The sequence below is a fragment of the Piliocolobus tephrosceles genome, chromosome 1 (assembly GCF_002776525.5).
Source record: "Piliocolobus tephrosceles isolate RC106 chromosome 1, ASM277652v3, whole genome shotgun sequence".
NCBI classification, from domain to species: Eukaryota; Metazoa; Chordata; class Mammalia; order Primates; family Cercopithecidae; genus Piliocolobus; species Piliocolobus tephrosceles.
The window spans coordinates 93,350,594-93,370,474 of record NC_045434.1 but is presented as its reverse complement, the minus strand read 5'-3'; the positions used below and the strand labels follow the sequence as shown (position 1 = coordinate 93,370,474).

At 45.3% G+C, this 19,881-nt stretch overlaps 1 protein-coding gene across 8 annotated transcripts in view; it reads left to right on the top strand.

Moving 5' to 3' along the window:
• The window catches only part of LOC111543769 (YY1-associated protein 1), a 30,247-nt gene extending 19,161 nt beyond the window's left edge, over window positions 1–11,086 (top strand). For 3 of the 8 annotated variants that reach the window (XM_023213985.1, XM_023213981.2, XM_023213984.1), the window contains exons 9-11: window positions 1,001–1,091; window positions 9,108–9,224; window positions 9,615–11,082. In XM_023213985.1, coding sequence (XP_023069753.1) covers window positions 1,001–1,091; window positions 9,108–9,224; window positions 9,615–10,871 — 1,465 coding nt within the window. In that variant the 3' untranslated portion in view covers window positions 10,872–11,082. Of the gene's footprint in view, window positions 1–940; window positions 1,092–9,107; window positions 9,225–9,594 lie in introns of all 8 variants that reach the window. The other 5 variants (XM_023213980.2, XM_023213979.2, XM_026457051.2 and 2 more) reach the window with 3 other exon arrangements.
• Window positions 11,087–19,881: the final 8,795 nt, after the last annotated feature.

Sequence of the window (19,881 nt, the reverse complement as noted above, 5' to 3'; positions counted from 1 at the left end):
ACATTTTTATGGCTCTTTGTGTGTATTGACACACTGTTATCAGCAAATATGTATATATGTAACCATGATTATATATGTTATGAGGATAGTATTGGTGCCAGTTTAATTTGTCTGACAGGGTACTTATTATTCATTTTATATTTGTTTTATTAGGATCATTTTCCTTCTCGTGTTCTCTTTGAACTTCCTTTGTACTGTTAATATACAGCTCATCATGATCTGACATTTATTAATGATTTATGACTAGTTTCTCTTGCTCCTACTTAATTGTGAACTATTTGATTCTTATTCATAGTACTTAATCACTACTCACTAAATACCTGAAATTTTCTACTGAGTAGTCACCAACTTGTGCAAGAATTAGTTGTCAAAAAAGTAGATTGGCCAGCCATGGTGGCTGACACCTGTAATGCTGGCACTTTGGGAGGCCGAGGCAGGAGGATCACTTGAGGCCAGGAGTTCAAGATCAGCCTGGGCAACAAAGTGAGAACTGGTCTCTACAAATAATGAAAGAAAACATTAGCTAGGCATGGTAGCAAACGTTTATGGCCACAGATACTCGGGAGGCTGAAGTGCGAGAATCGATTGAACCCAGGCATTCAGGCTGCAGTGCACTGTAATCATGCCACTGCTCTCCAGACTGGACAACAGAGCAAGATGCTGTCTGAAAAAATGAAAAAGTAGATTGGGCCACACGCCATGGGCTCATGCTTGTAATCCCAGCACTTTGGGAGGCTGAGACTGGAGAATCGCTTCAGCTTAGGAAGTAGCGGCTACGGTTGGCCGCGATTGTGCCACTGCACTCCAGCCCAGTTAACAGAGTGAGACCTTGTCTTAAGAAAAAATAAGAAAAAATAGATTGTAAAATGTGTTAGTCTGGGGAGGCCCTTTAGAAGGAAGGACTGTGAAGTGAGATTTAGTGTCATTGCTCCTTTCTCAGTTTGTTAGCTTTAGGACTGAAGCATTTTGAAGGGACTGAGTTTCTTAACCCTCTAATCAGCAAGTACCTTCTAACCTGCAAGACTGCCCGCCAACTGACAGTGAGAATCAAGAACCTCAACATGAACAGAGCTCCTGACAACATCATTAAAGTGAGTGTTTCCTGCATGTGCCATCCAGGCACCTCACTAATACATATCCGTTCTTTTCTCTTGTTATTCTGAAAGGAAAGAAGAACCTTATTTTATCTTAAGCTAATTTCTCCTACTTATACACTAGATAAATTCCCCTGTTGCCTTTTCAGGGATATTGACTCATTCATTACATTCTTCTGGAGTATCTTCATCCTGTTAAAAGATTTCACAAATCCATGTTTCCCTGTAATAATTCTGTCTTGAACTTTTTTTTTTTTTTTTTTGAGACAGAGTCTCGCTCTGTTGCCCAGGCTGGAGTGCAGTGGCGCAATCTCGGCTTACGGCAAGCTCCGCCTCCTGGGTTCACGCCATTCTCCTGCCTCAGCCTCCCAAGTAGCTGGGACTACAGGCGCCCGCCACCACACCCGGCTAATTTTTTGGTATTTTTAGTAGAGATGGGGTTTCACCGTGTTGGCCAAGATGGTCTCGATCTCCTGACCTTGTGATCCACCCGCCTCAGCCTCCCAAAGTGCTGGGATTACAGGCGTGAGCCACTGCACCCGGCCTCTTTCTTGAACTTTCTAGAAATGATATGCAGTATTCCACTTACATGGTTTGGGTTTTTGTTTTGTTTTGTTTTTTTTGGTCAACTGTAATCTTGCACTGTCACCCAGGCTGGAGTGCAGGAGTGTAATGGCATGATCTTGGCTCAGTGCAGCTTCCGCCTCCCAGGTTCAAGTGATTCTCCTGCCTCAGCGTCCCAAGTAGCTGAGATTACAGGCGTGCCCACCACGCTTAGCTAACTTTTTGTATTTTTGTGTGTTGGCCAGGCTGGTCTTGAACTTCTGATCTCAAGTAATCCACCGTCTTGGCGTCCCAGAGGCTAGGATTAAAGACATAAGCCACCGTGCCCAGCCTATATACTTTTTCTCAACTCTGTGTTTGTTTGTTTGTATGTATGCATGTATTTATTTATTTATTGAGATAGAGTTTCGCTCTGTCGCCCAGGCCCAGCCTATATACTTTTTCTCGACTTTTTTTACTTGTCGATTGATTGATTGAGATGGAGTTTCGCTCTTGACCCTCACGCTAGAGTGATGGCATGACCTCGGCTGACTGCAACCTCTCCCTCCTGGGTTCAAGCGATTCTCCTGCCTCAGCCTCCCTTGTAGTTGGGATTACAGGCCCCCACCACCACGCCCATCTGATTTTTGTATTTAGTAGAGTCGGGGTTTCACCGTGTTGGCCAAGCTGGTCTTGAACTCCTGACCTCAGGTGATCCATCTGCCTCGGCCTCCCTAAGTGTTGGGATTACAGACGTGAGCCATCACCCCCGGCCTTCTTTTTTATTTAGGTATTTATTTATGGTTTGTTTTTTGTTTGTTTGTTTGTTTGTTTAGAGACTGGTTTTCACTTTGTCATCCTGGCTGGAGTGCATGGGCACAATCATAGGTCACTTCAACCTCAAACTTCTGGGTGATCCTTCCACTTCAGCCTTCCGAGTAGCTTGTACTACAGGTGCATGCCACCAAGACTAGCTAATTATTTTTTTGTGTGTGAAGACAGGGTGTCATTTTGTTGCCCAGGTGGTCTTGAAGTCCTGACCTCAAGCAGTTCTCTTGCCTCAGGTCGGCCTTCCAGAGTGTTGAGATTACAGGTGTGAGCCGTGATGCCCAGCCTTTGGTTTCGTTTTGTTTTTGTATTTTTCTTGAGATGAGGTCGTACTCTCCTGCCTAGGCTGGAGTACAGTGGTATAGTCATAACTCACTGCAGCCTTCAACTCCTAGGCTCAAGCATTCTTCCAACGCCAGCCTTCCAAGGAGCTGGGATTATATGCGTGAGCCACCGTGCATGGCCATTAATTTTTTTTTTTTTTTTTTTGACAGAATCTTGCTCTGTCACCCAGGCTGGAGTGAAGTGGCACAATTTTAGCTCACTGCAACCTCCGCCTACCGGGTTGAAGCAGTTTTCATGCCTTAACCTCCTGAGTAGCTGGGACTACAGGCATGCACCACCACACCTGGCTAATTTTTATATTTTTAGTAGAAACATAATTTTACCATATTGGTCAGTCTGATCTTGAACTCCTGACCTCAGGTGATCTACCCACCTCAGCCTCCCAAAGTGCTGGAATTATAGGCATGAGTCACAGTGCCTGGCAAAAAAAAAATTGTTTTTTTCTTTATTTTAGAGATGGGGTGTCCCTGTATTGCCCAGGCTGGTCTTCAGTTTTTGGCCTTAGGCAATTCTCTTGGCTCAGCCTCTAGTTGGTACTTCCTGGTGTATTGGATTTAGGCCTTATTTATTAACCATAAACCATGGAAGCCAAAGATTTACCTCTCTCCTCACTCCCTTTTTCCCACCACAAACATGCACATTTTATGCTCTCCAAACTCCACTAGTAGTTATGGAACAGTTTTGGTTAGATTGTATTCAGGATTTACATTGTAAGATTTTAAGGACTGTCGGCCAGGCGTGGTGGCTTATGCCTGTAATCCCAGCACTTTGGGAGGCCGAGGCAGGTGGATCATGAGGTCAGGAGATCGACACCATCTTGGCTAACACAGTGAAACCCTGTTTCTACTAAAAATACAAAAACTTAGCCAGCCATAGTGGCAGGCCCCTGTAGTCCCAGCTACTTGGGAGTCTGAGACAGGAGAATGGTGTGAACCCGGGAGGCGGAGCTTGCAGTGAGCCGAGATCGCACCACTGCACTCCAACCTGGGCAACAGAGCGAGACTCCGTCTCAAAAAGAAAAAAAAAAAAGATTTTAAGGACTGTATAAATGCTCTTCACAGCTCAACTATGTTACTGTGATACCTTGCCTTTTCTGCTGAACATTTTGTTTCCCAGATCATCTTTTGGTGTGTTCAGGCATTCTAGATATTCTGTCACTTTCATCTTGAAGAAATTGCTCCCTGAGCCCTCTGACACTATTCCACTCTAAGAGTGTTGCTCTCCAGGTTGCTGCACTGATGTCTTCTTGGGCTTTTTCTTCACCATCATCCTGGGAATTCCTTTGGCCTCATACTGTGTTAGATCCTCTTATTTCCTGAATTCCACATCTTTGCTTTTGCATTACTTCTTTTTTTTTTTTTTTTTTTTTTTTAGACATAGTCTTGCTCTGTCCCCCAGGCTGGAGTGCAGTGGCACGGTCTTGGCTCACTGCAACCTTGGTCTTGGTCTTGAACTCCTGGCCTCAGGGGATCCACCCGCCTCAGCCTCCCAAAGTGCTGGGATTACAGTCATGAGACACCATGCCTGGCCTTGTTTTTTATTTTGTTTTGGTTTTTTTTTTTTGAGACAGTGTCTTGCTTTGTTGCCCAGGCTGGAGTGCAAAGTCGCGATGATCTTAGCTCACTGCAACCTCCGTCTCCCAGGTTCAAGCAGTTCTCCTGCCTCAGCCTCCCGAGTAGCTGGGATAACAGGCACATGCCACCACGCCTGGCTAATTTTTTGTATTTTTAATAGAGATGGGGTTTCACTGTGTTAGTCAGGATGGTCTTGCTCTTCTGACCTCTTGATCCACCCGTTTTGGTCTCTCCCAAAGTGCTGGAATTACAGGTGTATTACTTTTTACTTTAGTGGAACGCATTCCAGTTGCTTTTTAAAAAAAAAATTTTTTTTTCTAAATTTTTCAAAATTGAGGCCGGGCGTGGTGGCTCAAGCCTGTTATCACAGCACTTTGGGAGGCCGAGACGGGCGGATCACGAGGTCAGGAGATCGAGACCATCCTGGCTAACACGGTGAAACCCCGTCTCTACTAAAAAATACAAAAAACTAGCCGGGCGAGGTGGCGGGTGCCTGTAGTCCCAGCTACTCGGAGGCTGAGGCAGGAGAATGGCATAAACCCGGGAGGGGGAGCTTGCAGTGAGCTGAGACCCGGCCACTGCACTCCAGCCCGGGCGACAGAGGGAGACTCTGTCTCAAAAAAAAAAAAAAAAAAAAATTGAGTTGGGGGGGTCTCAGTTTTTTGCCCAGTCTGGTCTCAAACTCCTGGATTCAAGTGATCCTCCTGCTTCAGCGTCCCAAAGTGCTGGGATTATAGGCATGAGCCACCCTGCCTGGCCCCATTCCAGTAGCATTCTTTTTTTTTTTTTGAGACCTAGTCTCGCTCTGTCGCCCAGGCTGGAGTGCAGTGGCTGGATCTCAGCTCACTGCAAGCTCCGCCTCCCGGGCTCACACCGTTCTCCTGCCTCAGCCTCCCGAGTAGCTGGGACTACAGGCACCCGCCACCTCGCCCGGCTAGTTTTTTGTAGTTTTTAGTAGAGACAGGGTTTCACCGTGTTAGCCAAGATGGTCTTGATCTCCTGACCTCATGATCCGCCCATCTCGGCCTCCCAAAGTGCTGGGATTACAGGCTTGAGCCACCGCGCCCGGCCCATTCCAGTAGCATTCTGAGGGAGAGTGCTTGGGAAGGGAATTTTCACATTTAAACCATCTCTATTCATGGTCTTTTGATTGTATCAATGTCAGTTTCCTCGTTTTTTTTTGTTTGTTTTTTGTTTTTTTCTTCTTTTTTTGAGACAGAGTCTCACTCTGTTGCTCACTGCGGCCTCTGCCTACTGGGTTCAAGCAATTCTCTTGCCTCAGCCTCCTGAGTGGCTGGGATTACAGGTGTGTGCCACCACAGCCAGCTAATTTTTGTATTTTTAGTAGGGATGGGGTTTTACCATGTTGGCCAGGTGATCTCGAACCCCTGACCTCGTGATCCGCCCGTCTCGGCCTCCCAAAGTGCTGGGATTACAGGCGTGAGCCACCACATACACCACATCTGGCCAGTTTCCTGGTACTAATATTGTACTGTGTACCTTGTTTATATGTATCCCTCTTGTTACTATGTAACATAAAAACATTATATTGGAAGAAACTGGTTGAAAAGTACATGGGACCTCTTGGTACTATTTTTTGCAATTTTCTATGACTCTATAATTATTTCATAATAAAAGGAAAAAATAATACTCTCCTCTGTCACTATATATAGAATTCTAGGTAGGAAATAATTTTTTAAGAAGGTTTTGGGCCGGGCGCGGTGGCTCAAGCCTGTAATCCCAGCACTTTGGAAGGCCGAGACGGGCGGATCACGAGGTCAGGAGATCGAGACCATCCTGGCGAACATGGTGAAACCCCGTCTCTACTAAAAAATACAAAAAAAACTAGCCGGGCGAGGTGGCGGGCGCCTGTAGTCCCAGCTACTCGGGAGGCTGAGGCAGGAGAATGGCGTGAACCTGGGAGGTGGAGTTTGCAGTGAGCTGAGATCCGGCCACTGCGCTCCAGCCTGGGCAACAGAGCCAGACTCCGTCTCAAAAAAAAAAAAAAAAAAAAAAGAAGCTTTTAAGGGCCTCACTTCATTTTCTTCTAGCTCCTAGTGTGGTGCTTAGAAATTTCATGCCATTTAACTTTTTTTTTTTTTTTTTTTCCTCTGAGACAGGGTCCCCCACCCTGTTGCCCAGTCTGGAGCGTGGCTCAATCATGGCTCCCACCTAATTTTTTTTTTTTTTTTTTTTTTTTTAAGACATGGTCTTGCTATGTTGGCCAGGCTAGTCTCAAACTCCTGGCCTCAAGTGATCATCCTGTCTTGGCCTCCCAAAGTAATGGGATTATAGGCATGAGCCACGGCCCCATTTTTTCTCAACCTCTGACAGCATGCAGATTTTTCTTTTGGCTTCAATATTTTGAAAATTCATGATAATATGCCTTAGTATTTGTCTGTTTTTATCCATGGTTTTTTAAGTTCTCTCTTTTTTCTTTTTTGAGACACAGTCTCGTTCCATCACCCAGACTGGAATGCAATGGCGTGATCTTGGCTTACTGGAACCTCCGCCGCCTTCCGTTTCAAGCAATTGTCCTGTCTCAGCCTCCCGAGTAGCCGGGACTACAGGCGCTCACCACCACACCCTGCTAATTTTTGTATTTTTAATAGAGACAGGGTTTCACCTTGTTGGTCAGGCTGGTCTCAAACTCCTGACCTCGTGACTCACCCACCTTGGCCTCCCAGAGTGCTGGGATTACAGGTGTGGTCCACCATGCTCGGCCTATCCATGGTTTTAAGGCACACATGATAAACCTTATTCTTCTGCAGAAATAATGTTTTGTTTTGTTTTGTTTTGTTTTGTTTTGAGATGGAGTCTTACTCCGTCTCCAGGCTGGAGTGCAGTAGCATGATGTCAGCCCACTGCAACCTCCGCCTCCTGGGTTCAAGTGATTCTCAGCCTCCCAAGTAGCTGAGATTATAGGCTGGTGCTACCACAGTTAGCTAATTTTGTATTTTTGGTAGAGACGAGGTTTCACCATGTTGGCCAGGATGGTCTTGATCTCCTGACATTGTGATCTGCCTGCCTCAGCCTCCCTAAGTGCTGGGATTACAGGCATGAGCCACCGTGCCTGGCCAGAAGTAATTTTTGTTTAAGTTTTAGTTTTGTGTAATTTGTCGTGTACATCTTTGTACTTTTTTGGGGGGGGGCGGGGTGGGGATAGGGAATGGAGTCTTGCTCTGTCACCCAGGCTGGAGTGTAGTGGTGCAGTCTCGGCTCACTGCAACCTCTTAATTCCTCGGTTCAAGCGATTCTCCTACCTTAGCCTGCCAAGTAGCTGGCATCACAGGCGTGCACCACCATACCGAGCTCATTTTTTTTAATACTTTTATTAGACACAGGGTTTCGCCATGTTGGCCAGGCTGGTCATGAACTCCTGACCTCCGGTGATCCATTCTCCTCGTTCTCCCAAAGTGCTGGCATTACAGGCATGAGCTGCCATGCCCAGCCCTTTGTATGTTTTTTAATGTAGGATGTCATTATTTGTCCACTTGACTCTCTCCCACTGGTCTGTAAGCTCCATGAGAGCAGGAATTGCTTCCCTTATGTGTGTGCTTAGCTTTTAGCACAGTGCCTAGGATATAGAAAACATCCTGTATATGTTGGATGAACAGATGCTTATTGTCAGTGGTTTAAGTTCAGTTCTTACCTTCTTTTTTTTTTTTTTTTTTGAAATGGAGTCTCACCCTGTTACCAAGACTGGAGTGCAGTGGCGTGATCTTGGCTCCCTCCTGCAATCTCCACCCTACCACCCTCATTGCCGGGTTCAAGCGATTCTTTTGCCCCAGCCTCCCAAATAACTGGGATTACAGGCACCCACCACCACACCTGGCTAATTTTTGTATTTTAGTAAAGACAAGAGTTTCACCATGTTAACCGGGCTGGTCTCAAACTCTTAACCTCAAGTGATCTGCCCGCCTCAGCCTCCCAAAGTGCTGGGTTTACAGGCGTGAGCCACCATGGCCAGCCTATTTACTCTTAAAACTGAACTGTCTCGGTGTTTTTTTTTCCTTCCCTTCTAATGCCCTTCACACCATCATTTGCTTAAAATCTTTGATGTGTCCATTTTATAGATTACAATGCTGTCTTTGCAGCTGTTGAGCAGGAACAAATCTTACATAAGATTGCTCCGAGCATCTGCTTCCTTTTCTCTCTGTGACCTAAACTCTCTCCTTCCTGGCAACCATAATGGAGATCATCAGTCAGAAAATATTGAACAACTGGCCGGGTGCGGTGGCTCACGCCTGTAATCCCAGCACTTTGGGAGGCCGAGGCAGGCGGATCACGAGGTCAGGAGATCGAGACCATCCTGGCTAACACAGCAAAACCCCGTCTCTATTAAAAACACAAAAAATTAGCCGGGCATAGTGGCAGGCACCTGTTACTTGGGAGGCTGAGGCAGGAGAATTATGTGAACCCGGGAGGCGGAGCTTGCAGTGAGCCAGGATCACACCACTGCACTCCAGCCTGGGCGACAGACTGAGACTGTCTCCAAAAAAAAAAAAATAGTAACTATAAAATCTTTAAATAGAGATTAATTTGAAATGTACAAGTATTCAGCATATGCTATTTATGTATGTGTGTTCATGGATGTTTGTGTATGTGGTTTTGTGTGTGTGTGTGTGTGTGTCTCAATCCACCACCCACCCCATTCACCAGCCTGACAGAGGACAGTGTTTCCAGAAGGAATGTAACTCATGCGCATTTTTTTCATGTTAAGTTTTATAAGAAGACCAAACAGCTGCCAGTCTTAGTAAAATGCTGTGAAGAGATCCAGCCACATCAGTGGAAGCCACCTGTAGAGAGAGAAGAACACCGGCTCCCATTCTGGTTAAAGGTACAACCCTCTTCCTCAAAGTCTGTGGGAGGCAGGTCACTGAAAGTTCTGAGAGAGTATCAGGGGCTTCCTTAATTGACTAATGCTTTAGTTGTAGAACTAGGACTTAGAAATCTTCCTCATTCACCTTTCTTCCCTTACTTTGCTTTTCTCCGGGTGATTCTACAACATTTTCAAAATAATGGGTAAAATGGTAATTTGCTCAAGGAAATTCAGAGAAGACTTTCTAAAGTGTATAATTGGAATGTGGTCTTTGTAGAAATTTAATATACAGAGTCCCTTCTTGGAAAGATGCCTTGAGTTTGTCTCAGGTCCCTAAAACCTAGAAAGCCCTATTCTTTTTCCCAAATTCTGACATGTGCTGGATCAGAGTGTTCTCATTTTCAATAGGCCAGTCTGCCATCCATCCAGGAAGAACTGCGGCACATGGCTGATGGTGCTAGAGAGGTAGGACATGTGACTGGAACCACTGAGATCAGCTCAGATCAAGGCCTAGAAAAAGACAACTCGGAATTGGAGAGTGAAACTCGGTACCCACTGCTATTGCCTAAGGGTGTGGTCCTGAAACTGAAGCCAGTTGCCAACCGTTTCCCCAGGAAGGCTTGGAGACAGAAGCGCTCATCAGTCCTGAAGCCCCTCCTTATCCAGCCCAGCCCCTCTCTCCAGCCTAGCTTCAACCCTGGGAAAACACCAGCCCAATCAACTCATTCAGAAGCCCCTCCGAGCAAAATGGTGCTCCGGATTCCTCACCCGATCCAGCCAGCCACTGTCTTGCAGACAGTTCCAGGTGTCCCTCCACTGGGGGTCAGTGGAGGTGAGAGTTTTGAGTCTCCTGCAGCACTGACTGCTATGCCCCCTGAGGGCAGGACAAGCTTCCCTCTGTCTGAATCCCAGACTTTGCTCTCTTCTGCCCCTGTGCCCAAGGTAATGCTGCCCTCCCCTTCCCCTTCTATGTTTCGAAAGCCATATGTGAGACGGAGACCCTCAAAAAGAAGGGGAGCCAGGGCCTTTCGCTGTATCAAACCTGCCCCTGTTATCCATCCTGCATCTGTTATCTTCACTGTTCCTGCTACCACTGTGAAGATTGTGAGCCTTGGCAGTGGGTGTAACATGATCCAGCCTGTCAATGCGGCTGTGGCCCAGAGTCCCCAGACTATTCCCATTACCACCCTCTTGGTTAACCCTACTTCCTTCCCCTGTCAATTGAACCAGCCCCTTGTGGCCTCCTCTGTCTCACCCTTAATTGTTTCTGGCAATTCTGTGAATCTTCCTATACCATCCACCTCTGAAGATAAGGCCCGCGTGAATGTGGACATTGCATGTGCTGTGGCTAATGGGGAAAATGCCTTTCAGGGCCTAGAACCCAAATTAGAGCCCCAGGAACTATCTCCTCTCTCTGCTACTGTTTTCCCCAACGTGGAACATAGCCCAGGGCCACCACCAGCAGATGCAGAGTGCCAAGAAGGATTGTCAGAGAACAGTGCCTATCGCTGGACTGTTGTGAAAACAGAGGAAGGAAGACAAGCTTTGGAGCCGCTGCCTCAGGGCATCCAGGAGTCTCTAAACAACTCTTTCCCTGGGGATTTAGAGGAAGTTGTCAAGATGGAACCTGAAGATGCTACAGAGGAAATCAGTGGATTTCCTTGAGGAAGGAGAATAGAGTCTGGAGACTGGGAGCCTTCACTGCAGCCTCCGATTGATGGCGAATAGGACGTAACCAATAGGAAACCTTTAAAAGGGTACTTAAACTGCAGAAGATTTTGCAACTGGGGCTCTTGAGCAGCTTGCTTTAGCCTGCTCCAACTCTGTGGAGTATACTTTTGCTTCAATAAATCTGTGCTTTTATTGCTTTGTTTCATTGATTTGTGCAATTTGTTAAATTCTTTATTCAACATTCCAAGTACCTGGACAACTTGTAGTCAAGACCCTCCGCGAGTAACATATTTTGGCAAGCCAGCCTGGAGGTAAGTCCAAATTGGGGGGTTATTTTTCTTTTCTTTTTTCGTTTTTCTTTCCCTCTCTATTAAGCCTTCATTTTGGGGCATGGGCTGGAACTATCTCTGTGCAGTGCTCCCTCCACCCCATACAGGGGAACCTTTTCCTCTCTCTTTCCCTTTTCCAAGTTGAGACTCAGCGGATAGCATCTGAACATGGAGGCAACTGCAGGTCTGTGGCCGGGGCCACTCTCCAGTGAGACTGAAGGGTATCCATGTGGAAGCACTTGATCACCATCATCCAGTTTGGGTGAGGGACCTGAGTTCTTCTTTTTTGAGTCTTTCAGCTGCTGTTTTCTAATAGCTCTTTGGTAAGTAAGGGCAGCTGGACAGGGTCACTCTCCAGTGTTACCTGAAGACCAAGGAGTGAATGGCGATAGCTTCCCTACCCAGAAGGGAGAAAGACTCTTTTCTATCTTTCCTGGTTATAGTCTCTGATTTCTACATGTGACACCACTGGCAGTGGTAGCTCATTCAGGGCGAATTCACACTCAGTCCTCTTAAACCCTCTTTTCTTATGCCAAATTTTCTTAGAGTTAGCCAGTGAGGGCAAAAGACAGTGTCTCCTGGATATTTTGACTCTTCTACTCAATCCATTTGGCTGGATGATGACATTTGGGGCCCACAAACTTTAGAATACATTCTACATGTTGGACCTCCACTGAGGGGACCTTGTTTCTTTCATCTTCACCATATTATTTCAGTAGAATGGCCTGCCCTTACACAGGATCCATTGTCATGGTGGTGGATTTTTAAACATTCCCTCTCTCGTCCAGGGCCAGAATGGAATAGCCAGCCCTATTATATTTTTCATGTCTAAAATCAACCTTTTCCCCTGAAATTACCCATAATCCACATGACAAAAGAAAACTACCAGCCTCCTGTTCCTCTCATTAAAGTACACAACTATCACTCTAGTGGAACAGGAAGTATGGGAAACCATGGCCTTATCAAATTATGAGGATGCTAGAGGCCAGTTGCTGTGGCTCATGCCTGTAATCCCAGCACTTTGGGAGGCCGAGGCAGACGGATTACCTGAGGTCAGGAATAGGAGACCAGCCTGGTCAACATGGTGAAACCCCGTCTCTACTGAAAATACAAAATTAGCCTGGCATGATGATGCACACCTGCAAGCCCAGCTACTCGGGAGGCTGAAACAGGAGAATTATTTGAACCCAGGAGGTGGATGTTGCACTCCAGCCTGGGCAACAAGAGCAAAACTCCATCTCCAAAAAAAAAAAAAAAAGGATGCTAGAAGTCAAGGCCTTCATCCAGGGATAAAAGGAGTTCGTAGTGAGTCACCAATGGTGGAGAGAACCTTCCCAAAGTAGTGCTGGCACCCATCAAAGTTCACAGATGTCAGACAAAGATGGGACCCTAAAGGGGAACACCCTTAGGGACTCCAGTCAAGCAGCCAGAAACAATGGGCAGTCAGTGGAATTCTTAATTGTAACACTATCTGCAGTTTGACTTATTTTGCAAAATGCAGGGTAAATGGCCAGAAATCCCATATGTGCAGGTCTTCATGGGTGTATATCAAAACCCAACCGTGTGCAAAACTCCAGAACCTGTCCCATAATCAAAAGTCCTGAGGCAGAACCAGGTATTGTAGATGATCCTCTTTTTACAAGGCCACCTGTCTCTCGGGGAATGGCAACCTCCCTCGTGTATCCTGTTGTCAAGTGCTCCTGAGGCTCAAACCGAAGAGCAAAAACCGGGACCCTGCTAAGTTCCCCTCACAGTGGAACACCTTACGCAACTCCCAACCCCGCCACTCCTTAGGGAAGTAGCAGGAGCTAAGGGGCCAGTTGTAGTGCAGGCTTGCTTCTCCATAACACAATGTAAAGAAAAGCTAGGAAGCTATTCTGAGAACCCCAGGAAATTTGCAGATGAGTTCCAAACTTCTGACTTTAGCCTTTGATCTCTCATGGAGGAATGTTCAATTCATTCTAGCAACCTGTTGTACCCCCTTGGAAAAGGAAGAAATCTTTGAGGCTGTCTGTCAGGAAGCCGATGATTTATTTGCCTGAAGCCCTTAGGGCAATCACCAGGGCCTAGCCCCAGCCCCTACTACTAATCCTAATTGGGCCTATGACACCCCTGTGGGAATGAGCAACTGGGCCAAATTTCTTGAGGCTCTCCTTGGAGGCATGAAAAAGGTAGCAAATTATGATAAGGGAGGTTACACAAGGCAAGGAGGAAAAGCCAGCCATGTTTTACCGGAGGCTGGGGAAAGGAAATATGCCAATCTGTACTCTTCCTCTCCAGGAGGCAAAATATTAACGGCACAGCATTCATTAGCCAATCTGCTCCAGCCATTAGGTTCCAAAAGCTATAAATGATGCCACAAACTAATCAAAATCAGCTGCTTGATACTGCCTTATATGGCGTATAACAATCATGACCTGGAGGAAGGAAAAGGAATAAAGAAGAAACAAGCCAAAATTATGATAGCCAAGCCATCATTGGAGATGCCCTGAATGCCCAAAGAGTGTCCAAGGGAATCCCGATGGGCCATAAGGGTAATGCCAGCAAAGTCTCTTGCTTCAAATGCAAGAAAAATGGGAATTGGGCAAAGGACTGTAGTTAAAGCCCCCACTGGGACCCTGTTGTCAGTACAAAGGCACCAGTCACAACCCCTGGTGCTGGAGAATTAACTGCCCACTCTCCCACAGAGGAGTTCAGTCAAAACTCTGTAACAGTGCAAAAGGAGAAACTGATGAAGACTGATGGGGCCCAGGGCCTTCCTCACTACCCCTGTCCAGGAACATCATTCATTACTATTATAGAAGCCCTGGGTAATTCTGGATGTGTTGGGCACCCAAATTTGGTTTCTTTTTGATCCAGGGACAAATTACTCTGCCCTTACTGCATATGTAGGAAAAGTTTCATCCCCATCCACAGGCGTTACGGGAATGGAAGGAAAGCCACAAAAAGGATTCTTTATTCCTCTTTTGACTTGTCAATTTGAGAAACAAATCTTCCAATAAGAATTTCTAGCAGTACCAAGCTGCCCAGTCCCCTTGTTGGGAGGGGATATTATAGTTAAAATAGGGACACTGCTATGATTTAGGCACCACCCAGCAAAATTGCTAATAGTAATGCAGACAATATCTTAGACCACATTAATAAATAGGTCAACACGGCCGGGCGTGGTGGCTCAAGCCTGTAATCCCAGCACTTTGGGAGGCCAAGATGGGCAGATCACAAGGTCAGGAGATCGAGACTTCTTGCTTGGCGAACATGGTGAAACCCTGTCTCTACTAAAAAATACGAAAAACTAGCCGGGCAAGGTGGCGGGCACCTGTAGTCCCAGCTACTCAGAAGGCTGAGGCAGGAGAATGGCATAAACCCGGGAGGCAGAGCTTGGGGTGAGCTGAGATCCAGCCACTGCACTCCAGCCTGGGCGACAGAGCGAGACTCTGTCTCAAAAAAAATCCATAAATAGGTCAACACACTAGCATGGTATACTGGGAAATTGGGTAGGGCTAAAACAGCAATACACTTGGACAATGCCCGTCCCTCAGGGCTTTCAGGATAACCACGTTTTGTTTTGCACAAGCCTTGGGGATCTAAGGGATCTAAAATTGGAAAAAGGGGTGTACTCTAGTATGTAGATGACCTTCTTGTGTGTAGCCCAACCCAGGGGGCATATGACTAAAATACTATAAGAACCTTAAATTTCTTGGCAAATGGGATATAAAGTGTCCAAAAGGAAGGCTCAGATTGCCCACCAATGGATTCAGTATTTAAGGTGTATCTTAACACCCGGAGCCCAGCAAATATCCCCAGAACGAGTGCAAGCCATATGTGGTTTGGAGCTCCCCCAACACCAAGCAACAGCTTTGTTGTTTTCTGGGGATGGCTGGGTTTTGCAGAAGATGGGTACCAAATTTTGGGCTCATAGCAAAACCCCTTTATGAAAGCAAGAAGGGGGCCAGAAAATGAGCCAATAGAATGGACTTTGGAAATGAGAGAAACCTTTGTGAAGTTAAAACAGGCTGTGAACCAGCCTCCCGCTCTTGGCATCCTAGACCTCACTAAGCCCTTGTATGTAGCAGAAAGGAAAGGCATAGCTGTGGGAATGCTAACTGCCTACTTCCCAAATAAATTGGACAGGGTGGCCAAGCTGCTTGTGGTCAATGGCAGACACTGCTATTTTAGTGGAAGAAGCCACTAAAATCACCCTGGGTCAGCCACTGGAAGTATTAACCCCACATCAAGTCAATCCTAGAAATAAAAGGACACATCTGTGTGATGGGGGAAAGGTTAACCAAATACCAGGCCATGCTCCTGGACAATCTAGATGTGACCCTTAAAACCTGTAACACTGTGAATCTAGCTTGATTGCTGCCCACAGCCCCAATACTTAATCATTCCTGTGAGCAGGTTATTGCACACACACATGTTAGCCAGCCTGATTTAAAAGGTTGACCTCTCCCAGATTCAGAGGATGACTGGTTCACAGACCTCAGCAGCTTTGTATCAAATGGGGGAACGCTGGGCCAGTTACACAATAGTAAATTACAATTATTGAGGTCCAACTCTTGCCCCCAGGTGTGTCAGCACAAAAAGCTGAGATGATTGCTCTTACTCGAGCTCAGACATTAGGCAAAGGGAAAAAGCTTAACATCTATACAGATTCCAAACATGCATTTCTCGTGTTTCATGCTCATGCTGCAATTTGAAAAGAAAGAGAAAGAGGACTACTAATTAGTATATATTCCACCATAAAGCATGGGTCTGGAATTCTTCAACTGTTGGAAGGAATACACTTGCCAAAAGCATAGCCATAATTCATTGTAGGGGGCATCAAAAGAACCTAACCCCTATAGCACAAGGGCACAGAAAGGCTGATAAGCCAAAGGCACACCGCTCAGGGTGTAATCCCAACAAATTCTAGCACTGCTTCCTTTCTATGAGTCCCCAAAATAACCTGAATATACATCACAGGGAGAACAGTTAATAAAGCAGGAAGACGGACAAAAGCAAGGATCCTGGTGGTATATGGTATCAAAAGTGTATCTCCCTCAAACAACCCAATGGAGAATTATAAAAATCCTGCACAACTCTTTCCATATACGAGGAGATGCCACTCTTGCCATGATAAACAGGCTCTTCATTGGGCCTGACTTAACTTCCATGGTTAAGCAGGTCTGTCAAACCTGTTCACTGTGAGCATTTAACAACCCTAGGAACAAAATGTCTCCTCTAATAGAACCAGTCTGGAGAAGGGGCACTTCCCCAGGGGACGACTGGCAATTGGATTTTACCCATATGCCAGCTTGTAGGGGATACAAGTTTTTTCTAGTACTAATAGACACCTTTACTGGCTTACCCTAGCAGAACAAAGAAGGCTAATAAAGTTATAAAGGTTCTCCTAAGATAAATAATCCCCAGTTTGGGTTGCCCCAAAGCCTCCAAGGTGAGAACAGTACATCTTTCGTTTTGCAAATAACTCAAGGGGTTGCTAAGGCTCTCAGAATCAAATACTATTTACATTCAGCATGGAGACCTCAATCCTCTGGGAAAGCAGAAAGGGCTAATCAACCTCTAAAATGGGCGTTAGCTAAGCTATGTCAGGAAACATCAGAAACGTGGGTCAGCTTGCTGCCCATCGTCCTTTTAAGGAACCATAATTCCCCTAGAGCAAAAATTAATATGAGCCCATTTAAAATGTTATACAGAAGTCTTTTTTATTTTATTTTATTTTATTTTATTTTTGAGATGGAGTCTCTCCGTTGTCCAGGCTGGAGTGCAGTGGCACAATCTTGGCTCACTGCAACCTCCACCTCCCAGGTTCAAGTAATTCTCCTGCCTCAGCCTCCCAAGTAGCTGGGATTACAGGTGTGAGCCCCCACACCCGGCTAATTTTTGTATTTTTAGTAGAGATGGGGTTTCACTATGTTGGCCAGGTTGGTCTTGAACTCCTGACCTCAAGTGATCCACCCACCTTGGCCTCCCAAAGTGTTGGGATTATAAGAATGAGCCACTGTGCCTGACTAGGAAGGCCATTTTTAATGGATGATCTAATTACTGCTCCAGAAATAGCCGGTTTAGTAAAATACATAACCTGAGACAATTTCATCAGGCATTTCAAAAGTTTGGAACTCAAAGGTTCCCTGCATTAGGAACTCACCAGCAACCCAAGATCAGGCCAGGAGATAAAAGTATTTGTTAAAACATGGAAAGAGGGGTCACCTGCTCAACAACTACGACCCAAATGGAAGGAACTTTTTCAGTGGTGTTGGCCACGCCTTCTGTAGTCAAAGTTCTAGGAAGTTGGATACATCTTTCTAGGGTCAAGCCTGCAATACCTGAAGCCCCAGACCTGTAACCTGAAGCTTCCATCAGCCACTATATCTATGAACCTGTAGAAGACCTGAAGTACCTGTTTTAAAGAAAGTCAAAAGATAAGTGAATGCCTACCAACTTTCCTTGGTATCTATGCTGCATAGTTACTGTAGATTTGATAATAGTAACAATTTTTATATTTTTACAATTTAATTGCCTTCTTCTATTTGGAAGAGTAATTAAGCAAAATGTTTTAATTCATTTTTGTAACATTATTCCTGAGAAGATAGGTATACACCCCCTGAGGTTCCTATTCAAAAGAACAAAATAACAGGTAAGTATTTTTAGTCCCATAATGGTTAGCCCTGGCTTGTGTGTACTGGGACAAGGCATACTGGGAATCAGCTTAATTTTACAGCAGGGCTTTATTTTACCTCTCTGGCAATTAATGGATTCTGGGTATTAAGAACTTTAAAATTTAACCCAAAGACTGTTAAATATCACCAGTCCAGCTCTGGCAAAGGACTTTTGGCTTTGTTTATCTCCACCATCACCAAAATACACTGCCATCACAATCCCAGGCTTATCTTGGGCCCTTGAAAAAATGTCCTACCACCTCAACTACAAGGGAGGGATCCCTTCAAATTAATGAACCTGCCTGACTTCTATGACTTCAAAATTACTTAAATGACAAAAGTTACAATGTCAGGATGAGCAGTAAGCCTTCTACAATCCTACAAACGTAACCTTTTTGGGGTTGCATCCCCTCAAAAACCCATTTGGGGCCTAATCATGCACAAAGAACTAAAATCCCAGGTGCCACTTTGTATTAAAAAAAAGAAAAATTCTAGTCAGACCCTGGGAACCTTGAGTCATCAGAGTAACTACACCCTAGGGATTAACCTCTCACATGATATGTAAGCTATGCAGTTACCTAGGCTGCATCATTTAGAAAACCTGTATGGTTTTCATGAAACTATTCCTAATTAAAGGCACTTTAAAGGACACATAGTCTAAGTACTGTCAAGGTAGGCCTACTAGCTGTGTTCACATTTTCACTTGGGAAGCCAGTAATAATCCTAAGACAGCTAGTTGCCTTTTGCTTCTCCAGTATGAAAATACCTCTGGGTGATTGCTGGTGGACACTAAGCATAACTACCCTCACCAGGAAAACTTAACTGCTGGGACAACTTAGGATACTTCCCAAGGTCCTTTCTAACCTTTAGCTGGAGCCACCTTAGCAGGGACCTTAACCACTGGGGAAAGCAAAAACAATAAAGCTAACCCATATGTTCACCACAGAGAATGATTTTTGTCTTGAAAAACACGGAGTCTTTTTCCTGTGTGGAACTAATTCCTAGTTATGTTTGCCAACTAAATGGACTGGAACCTATACACTTCTTTATTTAGCCCCTGAAATCAATATAACCCTCAATAACCAGTCTCTCATTCCTTTAACTGCACCCGCCAGGCACAAATGAGCCTTCAAACTCATACCCCTTTTGGTAGGACTAGGAATAACCACAGGAATAGGAACAGGAGTTAGTAGGCTTGCAACATCCCTATCCTATTACCAACGTTTGTCCAATGATCTTTCAGAGAGTTTGGAAGACATTGCCCAAAGTATTGTCACCTTATAAAATCAGATAGACACCTTGGCAACGGTCGTTTTACAAAATAATAAGAGATTGGATTTCCTAGCTGCTGAAAAAGGTGGCTTATGTCTTTTCCTAAAAGAAGAATGCTGGGTTTTTTTGTTTGTTTTGTTTTGTTGTTCTTGTTGTTTTGTTTTGAGACAGTCTTACTCTGTCGTCCAAGCTGGAGTGCAGTGGCGCAATCTCGGCTCACTGCAAGCTCCATCTCCTGGATTTATGCCATTCTCCCACCTCAGCCTCCCAAGTAGCTGGGACCACAGGCATCTGCCACCACGTCCGGCTAATTTTTTTTTTTTTTTTTTCAGTAGAGACAGGGTTTCATCGTGTTAGCCAGAATGGTCTCAATCTCCTGACCTCGTGATCTGCCCACCTCAGCCTCCCAAAGTGCTGGGATTACAGGCGTGATCCACCACACCCCACCAAAGAATGCTGTTTTTATGTCAACCCATCAGGATTAGCAAGAGATGCCACCTGAAAATTAGCTAACGGGGCCTCTAAAATATAATAACAGCTGTCCAAGTCATGGGGCTTCTAGTCAAGGGCACTAAGTTGGGCTTCATGGCTACTTCCCTTAGCTGGCACATTATTAACAATTGTACTTTCATTGACCATGTTTTGGACCATGTTTGTTAAATCTTTTAACCAAATGTATTTTTTCTCACCTAGAGGCCATTAAGCTTCAAATGGTCATGCAGCAGGGCTTCTATCCAGGTA